Consider the following 24825-nt stretch of genomic DNA (forward strand, 5'->3'; position numbering starts at 1 on the left):
CTCACCCCTAACAAGCTTCCACTAATGGCTCCAAAGTAAAAGCTCAGTGCCTTCTCTGCCACGGCAACACGATGTTGCCTCTTCCACTGCATCCTCCAGAAGACAAATACTGGAAAAAGGCTACCACTCTACAAGTTAGGGAAAACTGGTTTGCCCAATCTTTTCTGCAGGACACTGCACGGCTACCTGGATAGGCTTGTCCTAGACTACACGGAGCAAAGCTCTCCCCTGCAGTGCCCTTCCCACAGCCCAGCCCCATCCCTGCTGGTGGCCCTAAGAGGCTGAGTGCACACTGCCCAGCAGTGGTGTCTCTGTCCCCTTTCTCCAGCCATGCCCAGGGTGGCCCACAAACCCACCCAGGACCGTTCACCAGTGCACATTGCTCACCTGCCCAGGCTGCCATTCCATTCACAAATAGAGGCAGCCACCAGCTCCCGGCTCTTCCTAAGAAAAGGAGCAATCATGAAAGCAGTTGGGAGGGAAAAGCTCACAGCCTCACTACAAGAGAGAGAAGCTATTTCAATTATGGCAACATTAACTGGCACCATACAGCCAAGGGAAACTTGTGCCTGCATCCTTATTTAAGCCAGTGACAATTCACAAGTTTTCAAGTAGGACAAACCAAAGGAGACTAGGTTTTCATCTCTGTGACACCACATAGTTCTGTTAGGTGCCATCCCCATAACTGTTTTCTGTACAGCTCTTTGAGAGCTCTCTCCTCATCCTGTGCTGCTGAGCTTTGAAGGTTTCCAGAACTTTGTGCTCACTCAGAGCAAGCACTGTTTGTATGACTGCCCAGTTAGTGCTCCAAAGGAAAGTCTGCAACTTGGGATACCACTGGTAAGGACAAAGATTTGGTGGCAAGAGAGGTGACATGAAAATCTTCTCTACCCAAAACTCTGCTCTCTTTGACTTCAAGTGGAAAGAAGAGCCACTTAGTACGCTGACTTTGCTTCATATAGATAACATATTTATTGAAAAATCTGCTTCACCAACAACGGTGAAATTGTGACCAAAAATTACAAAACATCATGGTAGTTGGCTTTATAAAAATAAACTGCAGGAGTATGCCTCACTGATTTGTACTGGTCTCTCTCAGTCCCTTCCTCCTTTAATGGTGCACATCATACTCTTCAGCATAATACCATCCTAGAAAATTGCATTCCATCCAAAAAAATGCACTTGTTTTTCCTTAGCAGAGGTCCTTAAAGTGACTTTTCCCCCGCCCTCCCCAACAATAAATATAGAAAATAGCCTCTAAACAAATAAATTTTAGTTTGGTCAGCTTAAAAAAAAAGGTCCATTTTCCCCCTCTTGGGATATGTAGTGACTAAGCAGCCATTTAAACAGTATTCAAGTCTTTGGTGGCTTCAGCTGCTTAAAGCTGCAGTTTTATGTACAGATGATCAACTGAGGTTCTTTTTTCTCTCAGAAACCAAAGACTATGAGATGATGTCAGGTGCACACTGGCTGCACCTCCACTGGGAGCGATCCATCGCCCTGGAAAGCAAGCAGTCCAAGGTGATCTTTGGCAAGGCAGAGCTTTCACACAGAAGGTGTCTTTGGTGGGTGAACCTGCTGCATCAGCTGCGGTCGTTTCACGCGCGGTTTCCGTCTCTTTGGCCTGCTCTTGGCTTTGTTGATCTGCACCACAAAGAAGGCCAGGACCACCATGGCACCAAGAAAGGCAAAGACAGGAATGGTCTGGCCCACGTCCTGGTTGTACCGGCCCGGCATTATACCTAGAAAGGCAAAGAGGTTTGGAAGGCAGCAGTTACCACGTGAGCCATGATGGCTTTGTGGTGCTAATGCCATCGACCTAAAGGATCTGCCACTAACTCTTGTTCAAAGCCCAGGCAGCCATTAATCAGATTACATTTCAGACAGGAAGATTAACAGCTGCAGACCGATTAGCGAAAATCAGATGGGATGCTAACGTTACAGAAAAGCACCAGCATTTCCACCTTGACCTATGTGGGCACATGAAAGCATAGCCCACATTTCCACTGTAACAACAATCTTCTGTTTTGCATTAGAAGAGAGATGCAGACACTTGACCATAATCTTACTACTAAGTAATTGCTGTAATTCAAATCCTGATGGAAGGAGGAAAGTGATTTCATGCTTGCTTGCTTCAAGACTGCACGCAGTGAGGATGAGCTAGAGAAATAAACCTTTCGTTTTTACAGGTGTCTCTGGTCTAGCAGCTCACACTAGGAAAAGAGCACATATGAGGCTTTCCATCTGCTTCCAGCTCGGCCTGCAGTGCCAAGCTTGTACAGGAGAGCTGCCCACCTGAAAGCTGTTTTGAGTGCTAGACATCATTTGTTAGTGTAACAGCTTGCCCAAGGCACCATTCTGACAAGCTCTTCTGGACTCTGTTTTTGTGCACTCACAGAAGGAATTTTAATTGGCAGTAGGTATGTGGTCACAGCTCCCAAGGACAGGGGCTGCTGCTGACCCATCAGTCTGAACAGCATCCAAACAAACCTCAACTATCAAAATGCACCCACCAAGATCTTTCTCCCAGTATGTCATGCACACTTTCTATTGAACAAACTATTCATATGCAAAAAAAACCCCCAAAACCAAACTCTTCATCAGACAGCCTTTTATAACACTGCCATACTATTATATGCACGTTTTTCACAACTGAAAATAAACAGTGGCCTCTCATATGGCTGCATTGTGGCTTGGGTTTTTTTCAAAGCTTATGCAAAAAGCAAAACCAAACCTGCAACTTTCAAACTTTTCAATATTTACCTCCAGGAATGTCCCACGCTCCACTTTCTCCAGGGGACAAGGGTCTCACTTGGGGTCGGTTCTGTCGAAAACTGGGCAGTGCCACTTTATCAAGGTCAATTGACAGTAATTTTTGATGTTTCCAAAGGTTGCTAGAAGAAATTTAAAGACAGAGGTGTCTGCCCACTTACATCTTTAATGCAAGGAATTTTGTAGCAACATATAGAGAAAGTGACAGTACCTATACAACCGATGTATAACTCACTACTCTGGACCCAAATGATGACCCAATCCTTCTGCAGGTTGCAGGCCTCCAAACTTAAATTCAGACACCACAGGGACACAACCTAGATTAGCAACTATTTACCAACAACTCCCTTTCTTGCACACAGACTTCCAAAAGTAACCACTAGCAGCCCAACAAGGGCTGTTCCCCTTTCCTTCAAGGGACTGACAAATGGCGCAAGAGAAGGCTGCACTAGGAGAGCTGTCCAAGAAGATGCTTCAGAAAATTCTTTCCAAGGCACACGATGACGATGCGTTTCATAAGACTGTTCACTCAAGGTTGGAATCACTCAATCACAACAGTGACTTCTGAAGTTATTTTTAAAATCTCAGTTTCATAGTGTAGCTATTAGGTGAGTCAGAGTTATTCACTGAAGAGGCATTAAGCATTATTTCCCCTTTGCAATCTGGTATTTTTCTAGGAAAAGGCATTACAGCTGTCCCTTTCAAAAGCAGATAGAACAAGTAATTTTTCAGCTGAAGTCAAAAGTGAGACTTCTTGTATAAGAAAGACATATACTAACCTGGGGGCAGTTTCATTCAAAGGCTGTGGTTTGGCCCAGGACAGGTGAGGACAAGCAGGAAGGGACCGGGGTTTAGGGTCTCCCAAGTGAGCCTCGAGCACCTTTGAGTATCGATGCAAATGGTTACCTGCAACTCACAGGAGAGACTGGCTTAGCCAAAGACAGGCAAGGTAAAAGTTACCAACACTGACCCTGAGCTAAACAGTGCTGCTGCAAACCCAGGAGCTGTTTACAGTAACGAGGACTCACAGCTAAACATCAGAATTAACCTAAGGGTACCTTACAAAACAGTAAGAGTCTGCGCCTACCACAGCAGTTAATCCAAGTTTTTCTGGCAGCATGTGAGATAAGACTGCTTTATAATGCTCTGTAGCTAGTAACTAGAATGCCCCCCTGCAGAACCAGGCATCCAAACATTCCTTCTCTATGAAAAGAACGTTTTCTTCAGTCTAATCTCAACTATATTACAACAAAACCCTGAAAAATGTGCTCTCTTCCAGTAAAACAGCAGAACCCTCGCAGAGCTCACAGCAAACCAACCTTACTGGCATGTAACTCAAGGGATCTGCCCTGAGAGTCCCTGAGCTTTGGGCTGTGCCTGGACATTGAGGCTCTCTCACCTTCCATGCGCTCGGGGAGGGAGAAGCCGGCTCCCGACGGCGGCCGCTGCCGGTTCTCGGAGTGGCTGAGGCTCGGTGGCATCACCCCGTAGGACGTGTACTGCAACAGGGAATCCAGGAGCCAAAAGCAATCTGTGGGTTTCACAGCCCCAAGCCCCAAAACAGGACACGCATTATGCCACATTTAAAATGGCTTATCTTTCTGCTAAGGCTTTAGTGACATTTAGAATTACAATCCATTTTGCTGGCTCCTGCTTTTCTCCTGAAGTTCTAGGCTCGCTTTCAGGAAGATGCAACTTTCAGCACACACCCCACACTCCCCTACAACACACAAACACAACATTAACTGTTCATCTTAAAATATCATCCCTTGTGTACCAAACCAGGCTCTTTTGGGGAGCAGAACACAAAATAAATAATAAAAAAAAAAAGTTTTGAATACAGGAATTCCAGGTTGCACAAGGCCATCCAAGTTTTGACAAAAATCATGAGGTTCTTCAGTAGAAGCAAAGAAAGCTCTGATTTTCTGGTATAATTTTTACCAGGGAAGTGGAAAACCAACTGTTTTTTGAAAGGACAAAATAAATACCTAGCAAAGAAAAGTAAGAACAAGGTAGTGTTTACAGTGCAAGGATATGACTCATTTGCTTTCTCAAGCTTAAAAAAATAAACAAACAAAGGAAAAACATTCTGGCTACATCCCAGCTAAAGGTACAAGCATAACCTACAGCAGCTGTGGTACAGACCAGGCTGGGAATCAACACCACAATAAACGTGATCATGGTTTTCCTTTGCACTTCAAAAGCTCACGATCCCTCGCTTTGATTCTTTCCTGAATTATTAGTACCTTAATCCAGAGCTACCCCTAAGGAACAAACACTCCAGCTAGTTCACATCACAATTCTAAAGCTTTCCTTTGCAGGAGTAGGACAATGCCGTATCAGCTATTTCCACCACACAGCATTTCTCAGAACTTCTGCCCCTAGGAACAGTTGGCTGGGAAAGGGAGTTAATCTTCATAATCCTAGTGTCCCTTAAACCCTCACCTTTGATTTTTCAAAGAGGTCAAACAGATTTTAAGGATTTATATTCACAAATGTTAGGAATTTTCCTCAGTTAAAGCCACCGATGTCTCTGCAGGAGAAATAGCTCCTGGTTCACAATTTAAAAGCTAATTTTAAAGGATTTCTTTAGAGCATTCCACTCTTTTTTGCTTCATAAGTCACACTGAATTTAACATTTTAGGGAGGTCACAGAGCATTATTTTCTATTACTTAAAGTTATGTATCTTTTCTTTTGTTAATGTGCTTTCAATAACCTGCAGCAAGCACTAAGGCACCAATGTGCAGGTGTTACAGCAACTCACAAGATGCAACCCAAAGGCAGATAAGGAAAAATCAGAGAACTCTTAAAAAACCCCAAAATGTATAGTAGAGAAAGAAATGAGCTACAGATGGAGAGCCCCCTTAGGCACCAAGTTGATTTAAACTTAAATAAATTAGGCAAGGGATGGATTACATAACGTTGTGTTTTAAAATGTCAGTGCCAAAAGCTTAAAAAATTATAGAGGTACTTTTCATCACAAAAGGAAAATTCAGTTCTGTTCAGTGGAAATGCAGAAAAATACTTCACATTTTGGATTATCTTCCTCCCCTCAAGCCACAGATCTACCGGCTTGTGCTTTACATGTCATGAGAAACCTAAGCAACCTCTTAACAATGTGCAAAGTCAGATCAGACAAACTCCTAGAAAAAAGATTTTGTAAGAATCAGTGTGTAGGCAGAGAGCATGGCTTCTCTGGGAGCCACAGAAAACACACACACACACCCCTCACACAACTGCTACCCTAGAGTTGCAAACAAATGCTTTGACAACAAATGAAAATTCCTACTTTCTGACATGTTTCTGACAGCTGTTGGTTTGTGTCAAAGTAGGATAACCTGAAAATAGTAATGTACAACCGAAACTCTGAACATTACCAGAAATCCCCATAGGAGACATTGCAAAGGGAACAAGGCAGGCTGAGGTGCAAACTCAAAAGATAAAATCCACTGTTCTCTATAAATATTCTGAGGATGTAACTAGGGAAAAAGTGGAAGGATCTCCTCATGGCCTCTTCACAACTTCAGATCAAGAATGTGTAACTGTTAGTGCCTTCTGCAAACAAAAACACCCCCTAAAATAAAAAAAAACCCCACAAACCAAACCCCCCCTTGCAAAACAGCCCACCCCAAAAATCAGCCCCCAAAGCTTGTGGAACAGAAAACAAAGCATGTGTGGGAAACAGCCCCATTTATCAGAGGGTTATCTAATGTGGGGTGCTCTCTTGCCGTAAATGCACCTCACAGCATTCCAGCAGAGGTCTGCAGAATTGAGATTAATCCCCAGTAAGGGATATTGAGAGTCCCTGAAAACCACCGGCTTCTGGTGGGGGCTGTAACCCCCCCGAGGCCAGGTGCCAGTGCAGGTCAGTGACGGGCTCACACACCTTTCTGCCGGTGGCTGTCATCCAGGCAGTTGGAGTCGCCGTACAGAACGATTCTGCCACCGCCTTCTGAAGGAACTTGGTAAAGCCCCAAAATAGGGACGTTCTCAATTACAGCAGTCTCCTGTTTTAAAACTTCAAGACCTAAAGCAAAGCACAAATAAATTTCATAGCCTGCAGAGCATCGTATCAATCTACCCATGAAACAACACAGCCCACACTTCCAACTGACAAATGCAACAATGCCCCACACCACGTCACACATTATTGTGAGAAGTTATGATAAAAATGAAACTGCTTCAAGACCCTGACTGTAAAGTTTCCTACTGATAATATATTTTTTCTTTCTTTGGTGGAGAAGAAGAAAAGACCTCACAATCTGGATTATCTTCAACAACCTTGAATAAAAAATTCTAGTATCTCCAGCAAAAGATTTAGAATCAAAATGTTCTGCTCTTTATGCTGTTTCCATCCTTCTGCAGAATTCTACAGAAAGCTGGTTTTAGGTTGAAGATTTCCTACCTTTCCTTCCTAAAATTATACCTATTAGAAAAAAAATGAAGACAAATTTCATATTTGTATTTTAAATTTATGCCCTTTACTTGAGACACTGTTTAGACAGCAGAAGCAAACCAGAGAGCTTTTCTGCCTCAGGAATTGCAATGAAAAGGATTCAACAGAAAAAGCAGATCTAGCAGGCTACTTGTCAAATTGACACTCTGTCTTTCTCTCTCTCGCATAAGGAAATACGTAAGTCACCGGCATACAGGGATATTGTCTTTACTCCAAAAGGCTACACAGATGAGTTCTACTGTTCCAGAAAGTTTCTCCACTAGGAAATCACCTCTGCTGCACTCCCTAAGTCAAAATTTCAATGAACTCACTGATCTTCTCTGGCAGTTGCTGAGTTGTATCAGAAGCACTGCATGTGCCTCTGCTCTCACACTCAAACACTCTACACCCATCTGCACAAACCTGACCTTCAACACCCTAAGAGTTCTGGTCATTTGCTCCTGCACAGCACTTCCTAAAAGCTCATCAAATCCAAGATAAATTTTTTAAACTGCCTGCTGCCATTACAGTTCTGAACTATCCCTCCCAAATGAAAAGATACTATGATAAAAGAGAATGAAAATGCACAGAGAACAAGAGCACTCAAGTCTGAGACAACAGGCATCCTGTATGCAAAAAAATCTCTCTTATGAGGGTTCCTGTGGTAACATTTTGTCTACTGAAATCTTCCTTATTTATATCCTTAGATCACCACAGTTACCACAACACTCATGCTAAATAAGGCAATGATCAGGGGATATATTTCAGTAGCATTTGAAATTTATGAGAAATGTGAACAAGTAACACAATTACAGCACAGTTCCTCCCCTTCCAGAGACACATGTACATGCAGATGTGTTTCCATACAGCAATCACAATACAGGGCTGCATGTAACACTTGGATATGGCATTATTTAATAATTGGACACAGAGTCACACTGCATCTACCTGCTAGGCATCAGCTACATGTTCCAGGCAAAATGAGAAAATGTAAAAATACAAACCTTGTCAATGTGGTTTTGCATTTATTATTTTTAAACTTTAGACTTTGCAACTTTGCTTGTGCCCTGACCCCAAAGTTCTACTCAAAACACAGAGAAAAGGACCAGGAAGCTCATACCTTGATCCTTGAAAGTTTGTGCAATGACGATGCCATCTTCTGGGAACTTTGCGATACTGCATCCTGATGCGTAGTTCACTGGAAGACACCGCAAAACTGCAGTTTAGACCAAAAATGACACTCCCTCCCTTCCCTACCCAACAGGCCCTGGAGAAAACATTCCCAGGAACACTGCACTTAATCTGCACATTTTGACCAATGTGTGTATTTGCAGAGAAAGCATTGCTAAGCACAGCTTTCACAGGGTCACCTTTACACACTCTCCAAATCTTTCAATTTAGGAGTTTTTTTAAGACTGAAAAGCTAAATCAAATACCATGAAAAAGTCTACAAAGGAAGAAATAATTTAAGAAATCATTTACAAGACTCTTTTCACTGAATCTGAGTGGTTTCCTTGACTCTTGCTCAACCTCAAACTTGTAGAAAACCACTTTCCAAACACCCCACTGTAGCCCGTGTAGGCAATGGACTCCAGTACTCACTTTCATGACTTGCCATGGTAAAATCTCCTTCGTACAGCCCATCACTAAAGGCCATATTCCAGACAGAAAGCAGATCATTGAGAGCTGGGATATTAGCACCTCCAGTATCAGGCATCCACCACTGCCTGTAGAAATTACAGTGTAACACTGTTTATTAGTATACAGAATATACTCCTAGAGTTTGGACAACAGAAAGTCACAAGTCCTCCTGCATACAGACTTTTCTAAAGCCATTTAAATAATGAATTACATCTTTAAGCCTTCTTTAGCTCCACAGGCATCAGAGCAGCTGTCTCTGACAACACTGCTTTTGAGTCAAAGTTAAATAATACTGATGTCAAGTTTTCAGTGCATTTCAGCTGCATGAAAAACTTCAATTTACTAGAAAGAAATTCAGTTTTATGCTCGTTGTTTGGCTAAGCTGAGGCAGAAATGACTGTCATGTCTTGCTTCTCATTTTTATAATGAAGCAAAATGTCATGTGTTTTTTCTTTATATGCAATATAAACATGCAGTAATTTCAGTAACAGCTACATGACCTGGTAATGCTCTTGCAATGCATATTTTCCTTCTGTTCTGCACCTCCAAAGTAAAAACACGTCCATTTTTATTTGTCGGTCTCGTCTCCAATTTCTTATTTCTTTTCATTGTAAATATTTTTCTTGGCATTAAAAGTAGAACAGAGTACCAAAGAGGCCTCCACAATCATGATAAAATGGGCAGCTATGCTCCTTTAGCTGTAGCCTAATGTCAGTTCTGCTACTTAAGGGAGCACCTTCTTACAGGTAACATCCAAGTGCAGTGCATCAGATCTGGGATTTTTAGGGTAACATGTGCAATTCTATGGCATTTTATTTCCCAAAGCACTTGGAAGTAAGTCAGTACCTTGTGTTCTCATCATAAAACTTGACTTTTCTCATCACAGAGGTGTTGTACCAGTCACTAAAGACTATCAGTGAAAGCCCATTATCAACATCCCTCCTCAACTTGGTGATCTCTTCAGGGAAATACTCTTCCTCACTGTCCACCATCAGTAAGGTCCCTGTGTGTAAAAGCAGAAACAGGAGTTCTCCAGACTGTCATGGCAGTGGTAACATCACGTTACCATGATGCAACCATGAGTCATGTCGGTGGTAGCATCACACAACCCACACAGAAGCCAACACAAGTGCACATTTTCACATCATCTGGTCCTTGTGCCCCCTGCTCTGGCAGCTCATCTAATGAAGTCATATTTAAGGATGGCAAATATAAGACAAATGTATCCCAAAATAAGTTTGGCAGCACAGGAAGCTTTTAGGGTGTTACTCATGACTCCTGCTTGTGTGGCCTCAAGAAGTGAATGCCCACATGTGTCAGGTGTGTGCTTTGCAGTTTGGTGTCACCCAAATGCTCCATAAACAGAGCCAAACTGTGGCACAGCTGGACAATGAGGGGATTCACCACTGATCCAAACTGGAGTGCTAATGCAGATCCAGCATGGTGAGGAGGTTTTTCACTGCTCCAGCTCTAACAGTACTCCCCTCACTACTGCAGACTGGCAGCCAGGTAGACAGCAATTACTCTGAAACATGGTTTGAGTCACCCCTTGAAAACTACAGCTGCATTCTGGTAGGCTTGACTGAAGTGCCACTGACACTTTCACATAACCCTCTCCCACTCCTGTTAACAAGCAAGCACAACCTTCTCGCATCACTGAAAAAAAACCACAACCAGAAAAATATACTTTTATTCCCTGAAAACATGCTTATGCTTTTAGGGCTCTTCTAAATACCAAGCCCTTTCCTTCTTCACTTTCTGATTGCCCAGAGAGGTGGTGAAATTTCCATCCTCAGAGACAACACAAATCTTGACAGGATGATACACTGAGCAATCTGATAAACCACTGTGAGCCCCGTGTCTCACAGCTCCTTGAAACCAAGCCAACTCCACAAGTCCAGGCAGTCTGCATTTGGAAAGCCTTCTGATAAAGATCCTGTAGAAATGGGACAGAGTGCACCCTCACCAAGTGTGAAAGCAATACAAGCTAGGGACAAGCGAAAGATGGACCACAGATCATTGAGCTTTATTCCCCTCATTTCTTCTTCAGGAAATTCTGAAAGTCCAACAAACTACAATCAAATGAGGTAGAACACAATGGTGAATCAGAGGAGAGAGAAAACCCCTAATGCTGCTCTCTATCTCTATAAAACTAGTGATCTCAGAAGAAATACTATTTTGCTACTTTTTAAGGGCTAACATTTATGCATCCATGTGTACATCCACTGAACTCTAAAAGCAGTGGTGAGAAATTCACTGAAGAATCCAGATAAAGGATTACTACTGGCAACAGTTCCAGAACTAGCAAACTGAGGAGAATGCACCCTCACCTTACAGTGCACTGAAAAACATCCCAGCCTAAAAAAGAGGAGTGTTTTTGGAGCATGCCATGGTTAAACAAGGGGCATATGGGAGCAGAAAAGAGCACAGACAGCTTGCTCTGTCCTCTGCCTGGCCAACCTATCCTATTTCCTTCCTAATGAACATGGAAACAAACCACATTCTGCTTTGCATCACATACAGTTGCATGAACACTTTACCCACTCTTTTATCTAATCAAAGATCACTAAACATAAAAAAAACCCAGGATGGATACCTTTGATTTTAGTCTGTTAAACAGGTCATGCTTCATTTTGACTGTGCTACAACCCTTTGGCAAATACAGTTCTGCTTTTGTGGGACCGAATACTGAGGGGCTTTTAACCCACTCAGAGGCTGGCTTTCCCTCTCTTTTTTTCATGGTAAGGACAGAGAACTGTACTCATTCTACTAAAGTCCCAAGCAAGCTTCTCCAGCAATACTCCACACAATGAAATATCAGCACATAAATAATAAATACTCCCAATGCCAAAATATTTTTCTACTACCACTAGAATTTTTATTTGTACCCTTCAAAACATTTTTGGTCTTCCAACAAAAGGTCATTTCAGGAAAAAGTTAACACTATGGAGAATAAGGCAATTAACTCATGCTTACCATACTGACTTGCATCAAAACATGTAAACGGGGAACCAAGAACCTCAACAAAGTACCCCATGCTCCTGAGGTGCTGGTACATGTCCCTGAAGTTTGTGTGGATATGGTCACCATTCCTTAGAAAGAGAAGAGTGTTGAAGACATTTAGATGTGGCATGTAGAAATCTGATTTCCATCTGTTCGATTTTCTGAAATCCTGTCCACCTGCCACCTCTGCATACTCCAAGAAGCTTTCCAAAAGCTTGTGTCCTGGTCACTGACACAATTAATCCACCCTGAGATACTGTTGCATGATTTTTCCTATGGATGCTTCCCTGCTCCATTTATGAAAGGTCAGAAAAGTCTCTCCCTGCACTTTGAAGACTATCTCCCTTAAAAGACAAGGGGTCTCTTCTTGTTTTTCAAATTGTCAAGTTTGTTTGATAAGTGAATGCTGAAGCAGTTAATAAAGTGACTTTAACTTCCTGTGAGAAATTAGTTCAGACTAAAAAAGCAAAACAAATGTCAGCATCCTAAATGAGCATTTTAAAAGCTTTTCATTTTGTGTGAATAAAAGCATAGAGCCCAAAAAACAATCCTGCACCAAAAGCATTGAGTCCAAGTGCTTCCCATGGATTTGTTACAAAAGATAAACCCATGCCCCTCAGAAAAAGGCCAGAACTACGGCATTCATTAAAGTTACCCCGTATCATCAACACACAATCAAGAAATACTGATTTAATAGAACCTGAGATAGATACCAATCTAATGGATCATTCTTCATCCTCAGATTATCCCTGGGGAAGTATCCTGGTGGATAACGGAGGTTATGATATTGATCCCAAAGGACTCTCTTACTACGAGGTGGAGTAGGAATGATCTTCACTTTTATTGGAAGCTTCACCGTTGAAGTCTGCTCTGCACCATTCTTAGACTGAAGGACAGAACAAACTACAGTGAAACCCTTTCTCCCCACAGGAATCAGTTAACCATGGATTGTAAAAGACCAAAAAACTGGAGGTACCAAATCTACTTTTTGTCACTGGTACCAGCTCCAAAGACAAAGAGATTACTTTTACCCCAAATTGCTGCAGTATATTTTTCTGTACTCAACAGTTTATAACCATGCTCAGAATGTAAAATACTTAACATATGTTACAACTGTGATCTGGTTCAATTGCTCAAAACCTTAAAAATTTCTCAGGAACAATTAAGCATGGTTCTAGAAGAACCATATTTAGGCAATCTTCTTCAAAATACATTACTTAAAATCCACAATAAACAAATGAAATTATGACGTTGGTCCCAAAGAGAAGTTTCCCGATTCTAAATTATATGCAATTTGCTCTCAATTATAAAGAACGTTATTTGTAATCTTTACTCTTTTCTTCCTGACCCGAATTTAACTTATGCTTCAAATGACAGGGCTAGAGCGAACCCTTAACACCAAGGTATTTGTGTATCAGAAAGCAGTTTTGATAACTCTTCACCCAGAAAATCCAAAACGCACAGTACTCACTTCATTTTCTGCAGGGGATGATACAGTGATCATAACATGACCCTGAGCAATGCCTTCCCAAGATGCTGCTTTCTTTGCTACAGAGATGGAAATTGCCAAGTACCCAGACCAAGGCCACAACACTGGGGAATAGGAGAAAGCCACTTCGATGTTATCCCCATTTTGGGGGAGATAGGGTTGCCAGTCAGGCTGTGAAATGAACAAGACACAACACTGGTAACACAGCATTTGCAATCACTACTTTCTGCACACACAGCCCTTTTCCTCTGCATGAAGTAACAAATATTAGCTCTTCTGAAGATTGTATCAGATTTAAAAATGCCCTCCAAGCCCAGACGTTTGGGGCTGTCAGTGAATCAACCCAATCATGACAGCGTCAATGACCCAGACCTGAGGCTTTTCAGAGACAGAACTGTGAGAAGCTGCCCAAGTGAACCTGCTTTAACATTCTGAAATCATGTGCAAAAATTTATTGGTGAGAATACAAGATTTCCCTTTGATACAGCCAATTACATCAGCTGTTTATTACCATAAGCTAATGACTCGGGCAAGAGCTTCAAAGCCCTTTAATCTAAGCTTGAATCTAAAACAGACCTCACGAGTCACACTAAAATTTTGAAATTAGACTCATTTACATTAGCTGCTGTTACAGGATAGGTGTCTTTTTAACTTGCATCAATTCTCAAATCTATTCTACATTTAAACTTACTTAATTAAAAGCCTCCCTGGCCAACCAACACACTAAACATCTCTGGTGTGAAAGAACAGGTTTGGCAGCTGAGTCTGGTTAAACTGATACATTCAGGGCACTCTGACCCATGGAAGAGGCTTAATTTAGTGTCAGGATTCTTTACTGAGATCATTTATGTTCCAGGATGAAAAAAAAATAATTGAGAAGGTCTGTCCAGAAGATTTTAAATGCTATTAGAGAATAAAAGAAACCTCTAAGTACATCTCAATTCAAACTGGTTCAGCAAAGACAATATGTTACACACTCTGAAATCAAAGCATTGCTTGAAAACTAGTAGACAGCTTGTGTTGACAAATCCTCCAATGTGGGTGCACCCCTAAATCAAACATTTTGCATCTCTCATTCCCAGCAGTGAGGTTGGTTCTATGAAATTCATAGCTAAAGCAGTATTTTCTGGGAAGGTTTTAGCAACATTACCAGTCAGAATTCAGAATAATGTTAATTCTTACCTTGTCTACAATTCTCCCAGTGACTCCCATGCCATTAAGGATAGTAACATTAACAATAGTTGGCATCCCTCCATAATATATGGGCTGGGAACAATAGGGCCACATGTAGGGACATTCAGTCAAGTCAATATAGCTTGGACTCAAACTGCAGCAGGACAGAGGAGGGAAAATTTAAAGAGAAAAAAATCAACAATAAACAGAAGACTGTGCCACTACACATAACTATGAAAAAGTTTCAAATAAACCATGCCAGTCCTAGTTTGCCAAGCTTGCACCGTACTTCCCAAATATGCCCCAAAATCTTCTTCCCTTCCTATGATTTTTTTTTTTTTACAAGTTTTGTGAAAAGATTTTCCCACACAAAAAAATGAAACCTCTCAGTACAGGGAGAAGGTCCTTATTTTCAGAAGTTAAAATTTAAGTACTTTTCCACTGTGTTCTTACATTATTCATAACATCTAAGGCTATAAGAAGAAAGGATCATCCCCTACACTGCTGTGTGACTCTTCATCCATTCTCTGGTCAAAATTCATGCTTGAGATTATGCAAGATCTGTGCAAGTCCTCACTGTTGCACAAGCACAGATTGCTCAACTGAGCTACACACGTAACACCTGCTCCCTTCAACAAAAGAGTAAATTGTACTGTACCACTGATTAATTAAGGACTAAAACTAACCTTGCTTGTGGTTTATAGCTGTTGAGGATCTGATAAGCTCTTAGAAGATCCAGTTTGCCATGTCCTTGTTCAAACATATTGACTCCAGGAAGTCTCCGTGCTGATGCAATAAGGGCCTGCTTCATACTTGCTGGATTCACCATTTCACGCTTCTGAACTGTGCTGAAACAGGAAAAAATAGATCACAAAATCAGTTAGCTGTAACATTCTCTGTTCGTATTTGTCTATTATTGCTTGATTTCTCATGAGACAAATGTAGAAGAGAAACAAGTTTCTGACATATTTCTCTTAAAAACTAATAATACATAAATTTTTCTCCTTACAGTGTGCTCCAGGACCAGCAGTCATTACAATCAGGGCAGTATCTTTATATACTAAATAAAACATCTGTCTTCCAAGGGGGAAAAATACCTCTGTTGTTCAAAACAAAGCACACCATTTTCTGGAGGAAATATGATGGTGACTTCGAATTTTTTGCATGTTCCTCAAATAAAAGTTTGTCTCATCCATATGGAGTAGGTTTGACAAACACAGGGTAGGGACTTGCAGTTCCCATTTTCAAATTCCTCAGTGTGCAACAGCTGACTTATGCAACAGGATAATGGCCATAAAATCCTGCATCCTACAAAATTTACAAGTACATAGATAATTATCTACTAAAGGTGCCTACTTTGAGCAGCTGCTCTCTTACAGCAGTAGACAGAAGCGCAGAAATTCCAAATGACTAAAAAATATGACAAACTGTCCAATAGTACTGCTCTCCCTAACTATATTCTCAATGACCTAACTATAATTCACAACAGTTCTCAGGTTTTTTCATGAAACACAGAGGTAGCCAGGTATGGCAATGTCTCAAGCAGAACAGTGAGTCAATTCTCCAAGTTTGTTTTCCTACATCTAAACACAATTTAGTTTTATTTGATGGATTCCTTCACAGAGAATTTCATGACCCTCCTGGATAGGTATCTTTCTAGAGATTCTTATTTAAGACCTACCTCACTAAAAGAGTGACAGCACCTGCCACCACAGGAGATGCCACACTTGTCCCAGAGAGGGAGCGGCATCCACCTTTCATACCAGACCCTCTCACTCCAGAGCCGTAAGTGACAATATCAGGCTTCACTCTGCCATAACCTCCAGGCAGCTCCTGTGAAAGAAAACAAATGGATTATTGCCTTCATGCAAAATGAACATCGATGGCTTTATTTGGGCACTTAAATTAACTGCAGGTCATTCAGAAGTAAAATTAGCAACCAAATTATCTGAGGTTCAGTATCACAGAATAGCAACTAAGCCAAAGAAGGTTTCAAGCTGTTTAGGACAAGTTCCCAGCTTTTCAAGGTTACTGCTGATCAGCATTTCTGCTAAGCAGGAAACCACTGACAAAATGAGAACCACACTGCTACTGGCTACACAAACAGAAACATATGACAGACTCCTCGATCAAGATTGCTGTGCAAGCTCATCTGACATCATGTGTGCAGCAACCACCACCTCAGCTCCACAGGCAAGTAGGTACAATTTCATATGTAGCACCTGGAAACCCGAGGATTTTTAAACTAAAGGACAAGAGCAGGCTTTCATGTTTGCAGAATTAACCACACAGACAACTCTTTGACATCAAATAAAAGGAAGTGGATGTTTTATAAACTCATCAAAAATGTCAATAGTAGTCAGGACTAACAATGAGAAACCCTGAAAAGAACATTAAGCTTCTTGCTTAAAAACTTACAACTTCTAACTATTCTAATCTCTGATGAAATCTCTTCTCCAACACACATCTACATAGGATTGCCCACTCAGAAAAGGTTGCCCTTCCAAGGCCCTTATTTTGGCTGCAAATGTGAGCAGCTACCATCAAAGTATCTTACCCAAGTGGTCATTCCCCTAGATGAAAAGCGAGCTATATTATCTTCAAAGTCAATGCCACCTACTCCAATCACATCCATCTGGTCAGCAGGATTATTGAGAGTCCTAGAATAAGTTGGGAGACAAGAATAAAAAAAAATTTAAAACAATACCCAAAACACCAAGATACAGTCATAAGTTTATGCTGGTAACAGAAGTGCTGCCATCAGATTTTTGTCACATACTCATACTTCACAGGTGACAGCAACTTATCAGGCTGTTACTAACTCAGTAACTATCAAACTATCAAACCATGCACCTTGAAGACAAAACAAAATCTAATTTTAGGCATTTATTTTAGAAATACACCACAAATTGTTCTGTGTTGATTCTTTCTATATTCCCTAAGTCCAAGATCAGCACCCAAAGCTGTCTGCTCACACTAACAGGGAAATGTCAGCTAGAAGCACTACCATTCTTCTTCTGCTGACTTTCCACTGTTTCAAAGAAAAACATTTGGTCAAGTACTTCACAAAATGCAAGTAATAGGGACAGGGAAAAGAGTTTAACTTGAGTCACTTTCTAAGATTAGAGAAAAAAAGGAGAGAAAACTTCCTGACCAAGCACAAGTACTTCCAAACCCACATAACAACACGGTTGGTTCTCTTTGAAGCGGTCGCTGACACTCACCCATATAGAGGGCCGTCGTTGCCAATAGCAGAGACCATGATGACATTGTTGGCAGTCAGCTCCCAAACCTACAAAAACCAGTGTTTACAATAAGGCTCTGCCACCAAAAGAGAGACTTTTCTAACAGACATAATCTCCTTCTGAGCCTTACAAGATACATCTCACTGTATATCCAGTATTAAGCTCTGAACTTTCTTAAGATGATTTGAGCAATAAGGCAGCCTTGACAGCAACACTGCTGACAGAATCTTCTTTCACCAAAGGAAAAACTCTTATCCATAACAAAGCAAAGTCAAGCAGTTATTATGAATCCACTGCAGCAGTGCTCTAGGTGAAGTCACTGCCAAACTAAATTTCAATGCAGGTTATCATAAAAAAAACAAGGAAGTATGTATACACTTCAAACCCCTTAACTGGCCTTTACAAAAAACGACTATATCCTTTAGTTGAAAAGTAAATTAATTCACTTAATGCTTTTGAAGGCCAGGCCAAAAATTCAGGGAACTATGACATTTACAAAGACAAAAACCTAATTCCATCTCAACCTGAACCAAATCTCTTGGCACACAGCTGAAACAACTACCTGCACTTTCTACCTGTTTGTTCTTAAATTCACTAAAATCATGCCACACATATTTTCTTACCATGAAATAAATTAACCATGCAGAGATTTTAAAAAAGCCCCAAGAGTGGATTTCAGTTAAGTGTCTCCTATTAAAGGTCCTTTTAGTTGTCTGCTTGGGAGTAATTTTCTATCAGATTATCAAGCATTTTGATAAAGAGCATTTTCCATAACTCTGAACATGCGGGTTGTGCTTGGAGTTTTTAACTTATTCCTTATATATTTTCCTAAAAGCCTGTACACTGTGTAAAATTTCTGTCACACAAATGAAACACAGAAACTGTCAGCAGCCCCAGGCACAAACAAGTAGCTCTGCAAGTCCAGCATTTGTGTGAGAGATACAAACATTTTGCCTACTTCATTTCCTCATACTAACTTTGTCAACAAATGGATGATCCATGAAGTCTGGCCCACCAATACTTAGATTCAGTACATCTATCTTCTTTAAAATTGCATAATTAAAGGCATCCAGAAACCAAGATGTATATGAGACCTATGTAAGAAAGAGGGGAAAAAGTTACCATTAAAAAAATCCAGTGATTTCATGACAATAGACTTTAGATAGAGAGGAAATACAACACCAAAATAAAGCACGAAAGTGACAATGGTCTTAAATTTCTAGCACTCAGTTCATTTGAGTGACTGCTCCGTTATACATGTAAGACTTCCATATACCATTTCTGAAAATATACCAGATATGGAAACTGACAGAAGTCTTGTAGTAAGTCTTTTATAAATAGAGAACTGTATCCTTTTCACTTATCAATGTCTACATTTACGAGTGTATGCAATACTCCCACAGGAAAGGATTATTAAAGCATTAACCTGGAAAGGCAGGAATTCAAACACGTGTAAAACAGCTACCTGATTATTGGTGAACACTCTGAAAATGTGCAGTTCAGCATTTGGAGCAAATCCCTGGCATTCCCTCATGCTGGCTATCACACCTGCTACAAAAGTCCCATGGCCTAAACCTATCAGCATGAGAAAGAAACAAAACAAGACATTAGAAGACAAACAATTTCATTACCATCACCTTTAGCAAAAATCACATCAATTTAACAGACTTTACAACAAACCACAAGTGCTGGGTTCAGTCCCAGCCTTTTTGAACCGTATTTTGCTATCAGGTTCAGTGGGGACAGAATTTGCAGCACACTGTAGCCAGATAACCAGCTGATGAAACTTGTGTGATTCATCCTCCAAGTCCATCCACTCCTGATTGCTACCAATAAAATCATTACAAAAACCAGTATTTTGGAAAATGCAGCTCATTTCAAAGTCAATGTATTTTAATGAAGACTTCTTAGAGGATTTTTATCCTGAGTCTGCAATAACCAAATTTTGTTAAGCATGTGCAAGGAGACAAGAAAACACTTTTTTCTCCTCTCCTCAAAAAATCCTTTAGCTTTTGCTTTATTGGACTGCCCACATTAGATTTCTGTACTCCAAATCTGCCTGTCCAGCAACCTTCTGGGCACAGAACTTACAGAAAGAGCTACCCAAAAGCAGGTGCTGCAATGCAAAGTAATTTCTATGTAAACAAAACTATGGAGGTGCACACAAGACTGAGCAATACAAACATCTACCTTGAACTCTAGGGAGACTCAATGGCCACCTGACTCACTGACCCAAACTGCATGAAAATAATCTGTGACAGTACGTGGTCAGGGCAAGTCAGGGTCAACATATGAAAAAGGAACACAAACATAATGTAGAAAATAAAAGGTTCAGTTATATAGCACAGAAAAACTCTACAGGAAGGTGCCAAACTCTGCTCAGTTTAGAACTGCACAGTAAGGAAGGAAAATATTGTCCCTCAGCAGTATGGAAATGCGCACCACTGTGAAACAGCAACACGAAAAGGACTAGGAAAGAAAACACCTTTGTTGGGTTTGCTCTAACTGCCACTTTCTCTGACAACATATTCACAGGTGCACAGTAACTTTCTGCCCTGACATTTTTCAGCAGCTATGATGAAGGGTCACATATGACTCCAAGGAGACTTATGCAGCACCCTCTTGGAACCTTAATACTCCCTGCTGAACTTGGTATGAGCACAAAGTGCTTGGCACACAGCAAAATTAGGCTTTAAATATCAAGATACACTGTTTGAACAGATGTTAGCAGCACAGCAGCAAGCACAAAACACACCAGTGTCAGGAATAGCTGGAAAACTGCACAGTAACTCACCGTCATCCAAGGTTCTCTCATTAGTCCAGTTTGTCCTCTCCTTTACATTTTTGAAATGTGGATGTTTCTCACTCAGACCAGTGTCAAACACTGCTACTCTCACACCAGCACCTATTAAGAGAAAACCATTGCTTTTTCTGATTCAGCTCCACAGCAAATCTATTCTATCAAGTTAAAAGAGAACTCCTGTTTAATGTAGTAAGCAATTTACAATCCAAGTCAGTTATAGATAATAAAAAAACTTATTCCAACTCAGAAATTCAGTCAAGGATCATAAACATGACCAGCTTCCCCTAAAGCACATACATACAAACAAGCACTCCATAAATATACAATGTATTCCAAACCAAATTATTTCTCAATCTTTACAACCTGGCAGCCAGTGAGAGGTTAACACACACGACTCAATTAGCCTCTCCTTACGCTTCACTTGTTTTTCCAAGAAGGTTATTGCTCTCAGGCAACAAACAAGAGCATACCTGTGTAACCCATCTGCCAGAGGACATCTGCCTGCAAGGTCTGAGCAACCTGGCGAGGGATGGCTCTGAGCAGGCGCCGGCTCGAGTGCCGGCCTGTGGCGTGCCAGAAGCCAGAGCCCAAAGACAGACTTGCTCTTCTCAAGGGCCGGGATGACTGCCACTTCTGAGTCCACCTGGTCTCATTGCAGTGCACCATTGGATCAGCTATGTACAATTTGGATGAAGAAAATTAAAACCAGCATGAGGAAAACAATAGTAGAATTGATTCTTATGCAAACTTAAGACATCATACTGTTACAACAAAAGTTTTAGATTATTGAGGATCAATTTTCTCTAATCAGCATCAGTAAAAGCTGCTGGTTTATCTACCAGATACAGAGGTCCCTATTCTCAGGTAACTGACTGTGGTAAAATAAATGTTTCTATGTTGAGGGTGGAAATACAGCATGCTTCAGCAAATTGTAATTCTATAACCTTATAACTTTATAACCAAGAGATTTCTGTTAATTAAAGAAAAACCGCAGGGCACTTCTCATTAGTGTAACGCTAAGCTGATGCCCTGAAAGAAGTTTAAGACCACTCTTCCAAAGCAGATCTCATGCAGCCACAGAGAAAATAACTTACACTCCGAATACTTGAGTGACCGAAAGACCTTTCTCTGAGGCGTCACACGCTTGATGTTGGGATGATCTTCCAGTGTGAGGACTCCATCCTTCTGCTTCTCATTGATCTGAATAACTTCAAAATCGCTCGGGTAGTCACTGGCCGGGTTGTTGCGAGGCACAATCCTCCAGTTCTCAATATCGCTACTTTTTAGCGCACTTGAAATAAATTTACTTCGAGCTTTAGCTGTGAAGTATCCATTAAAGGCCACGATATACTCTGGAACAAGAGCACAACTCTATCAGAACTGGTGTTTAAGCAGCTTATGCAAGAATTCACATTGCAAAGTCTGATTTTTTTTTTCTTTACTCAGAAAAAATAATCGCAATTCGAGGCTCTTTTATGTTACTTCTACATGTTTGCAATTTATTTCTGCACTGTGTAAAGGGATGGGAGGTGTTGCATCAGGAAATGCAAGAAATATGACAAAAGCCTTTGAAATGAATGTAGAATTGTAAATATCAGGGAAAGGCAAAATGACATGAGAAGAGCAGGCGTGAGGGAACAGATTTATTGTTACAAATTGAACCACCAATTCAGTGTGTTTCTTGCCAGGGATGGTTTAAAGACTCTGTATGACACCAAGCCTTAGTGCAAATTACTGACACCAACTATGACAAGCTCAGAAAGCAAAGTCAGACTCAACAGTTCAGTCCTTGATGTGCAGCAGTGATTTGTCAGCAGGCTGAGTCCCAGCTCACACCACCACATTCACAGTGTTAAGGCTGTGGCCAGCCATGCACAGGAACGTCACTTCTGCCACGCTCCAGCACACACCCCGGCACAGCACAGCTTCACTGCAGGAATACTGCAGGCTCCTGAGACAACACATGGATGCAGGGTCAACGAGTCCCCTGCCATCCCAGCAGCAGCATCTGCCTCACTCTGCCTTTCATCTGCTCCCTTCACTATTATCTGCCATTTTTCCACTCAAGTATCACTTCCAAACCTTTTCTTCAACAAATCCCCGGAGACTTCTTGCTATTCTCTCCCCTTTAAGGCCCATCTGTGTGGTTACATTTCATAAAAGAGCCTCAAGTATACCACTGGTCAGGTCAAAACAAACAGCTACCTAACACACTACACTTGCTCACCTGAGCCTTCACATTCCATTTTCACTTTTAAAATCCTCTGGATTTCCCTCCCCCTTCTCTTGTTGGAACACTGTCTCCAGCTAAACAAAGAACCTTTGAAAAAGTGTTCCTCTTTTCAAATATAGGGAATTTAGCAGAGGACCAGAGTGTTACACTTGCACAAACACCACAAATCAGTAACACACACATGAATATGATATAGATTTTTTTTTTTTTACTGCTTAACTCCTTATTACCATGCTCCACAACCGTTGAAGTGAACTCCACTTTCAAAGTAAGACGAGAACATCCAGGACAAATGTGAGCCTCATGAGAGGAATTCCCTGCTCTGGTACCAAAGTGTTTTATGCCACAGAGTAAAATCACAAACAGAACAAGCCAGATGTTTGCAAACTTCATGGTCATAGAAGAAAATGGTTTCATTCCAAAAATTCCATATATTCAAATCACAATTTTCTTCTTTAGAAACTAGTTCATTTTTGTTTCAGTAAACGTTCCTTCACTGTGGTGATCAACTGGATATTCTGAAAGCTGGATCCAAAATAAGTAGAGATTTCATGGTCTTTTCAGGTCAAGCCGAGTGAACAGGCTCATTTCTTTCTCCGCTTCTTCTCCATTTTGCATTAAATGATTCAGTCACTCAGGATGTGGCAGCTGAGTCCTGTACTCCATATTTGATGGCAAAGTTAACTCCCTAGAAGAATTAGCAGAGTTGATTGCAAGCCAACCTGTAAGGCAGGGCAATAGAGAAAATAATTAGATACAATAATAATAATAATCATCATCATCATCATCATCATAATTTGTGCAACTGTATAGTCTGAAAATCACCAAAACCCCCACCTTTGGTAGTCTGTTTTAGAAATAGTATTCCTCACATTTCATTTACAATTTTTCACCAACACTCAAGTTTTTCCCTTAATCAGACCAGAGCACATGTGAAATACTCAGGTATTCACCTGACAGGTTAATAAAGAGAACAGGCAACAATGAACACCAACTCGACCACACTTCATGTAAATGGAGCAAAGAGCTAAAAAAGACATGCAAGTCCCATGGCAGGGAAAAACTGCAAAATAAAATACTAACATGATAAAAGTGTGCATGGAAACTTAAAAAAAGCATTTTTTTTCCAATCAGGAACATGGCAAATAGAAAAAATGCACAGAACTTCATTTTACACATAGAGAAACAGATTCAAACTCTATGCCAAAGCCCGGTAAAGACAAGAGATACCAGAAGAGGAAAAGCTGCAGTGACTGTGCTTGAAAATCTGCATGAAGAAAAGTTTCTCAAAAATTTTTTGAGCTGGGGTGTGTGTTACTAAAAACATGGGCACCTGAGAAAGTAAGAGCTGATTACAGCACACAAAGTTAAAGGAAGGTGTTAAAAGTGTTTTCCACACGGAGGAACAGCCTCTTCCCCTTACGTTTGGAAGTGCACAGTACACTCAAGAAAAATTGCAAGGCTAGAATTCTTCTGAATTCCAAACACTCAGCCAGGGACTGAGAGACAAAAGGCCATTAAAAGATAACAAAAGAGAAACATTTATGTCTGGTTTGTCACAGCACCTGGAGAAGCAGAAGTGAAGTGTATACTGCAGCTGTGACCAGGACTGGAAAACAGGAGCCTTATTAGGGGATTCACATGATTTAGGAGAACGATGGGCTGCCCTCACAGCGCAACAGACAAATCGAGTCTGAATGTAACAGCTGTTACTTCGTTTTAACTTTATTTAGCATTATCAAGTATTTCTTTGTAATAGGGACAGAAATTGCCTCTATTTTCATTTGACTGACAACAGCATGACACACTGGGAACTGCCTGTGATTGTAAAGTTTCCCTTTCATTCCTAACTCAACACAGTTAGAGAGCGCTGACTTCTGGCCTTGGCTGAGCTCCGCCTGCCTTATCACTTCATCAGTTAAAAACCCCTATAGCAATAAAATAAAACAACCACACAAATGAGCAAAATAAACACCCTTATGGCTGATAACAGGTTGCATGTAAGCACGATAACGAAGTACGATGGATAC

The 24825-nt window shown here is 40.9% G+C and overlaps 1 protein-coding gene across 1 annotated transcript; it reads right to left on the reverse strand.

The window, feature by feature from the left end:
- Positions 1–948: 948 nt before the first annotated feature.
- MBTPS1 (membrane bound transcription factor peptidase, site 1) lies at positions 949–23425 on the reverse strand. The gene is made up of 22 exons (XM_066194369.1): positions 23026–23425; positions 21657–21914; positions 21033–21236; positions 20554–20664; positions 19225–19334; positions 18737–18853; positions 17739–17806; positions 17072–17174; positions 16196–16347; positions 15201–15362; positions 14524–14668; positions 13324–13512; positions 12566–12738; positions 11826–11941; positions 9696–9852; positions 8811–8935; positions 8329–8406; positions 6660–6800; positions 4172–4303; positions 3552–3678; positions 2764–2894; positions 949–1742 (listed from the first exon to the last, which is right to left on the reverse strand). The coding sequence occupies exons 1-22, from the start codon at positions 23210–23212 to the stop codon at positions 1546–1548; spliced, it is 3183 nt and encodes a 1060-aa protein (XP_066050466.1). The 5' UTR covers positions 23213–23425; the 3' UTR covers positions 949–1545.
- Between the last annotated feature and the right edge of the window lie 1400 nt (positions 23426–24825).

The sequence above is a fragment of the Chamaea fasciata genome, unplaced genomic scaffold (assembly GCF_029207755.1).
Source record: "Chamaea fasciata isolate MVZ Bird 193981 ecotype frontalis unplaced genomic scaffold, bChaFas1.0.hap1 SCAF_12, whole genome shotgun sequence".
NCBI classification, from domain to species: Eukaryota; Metazoa; Chordata; class Aves; order Passeriformes; family Sylviidae; genus Chamaea; species Chamaea fasciata.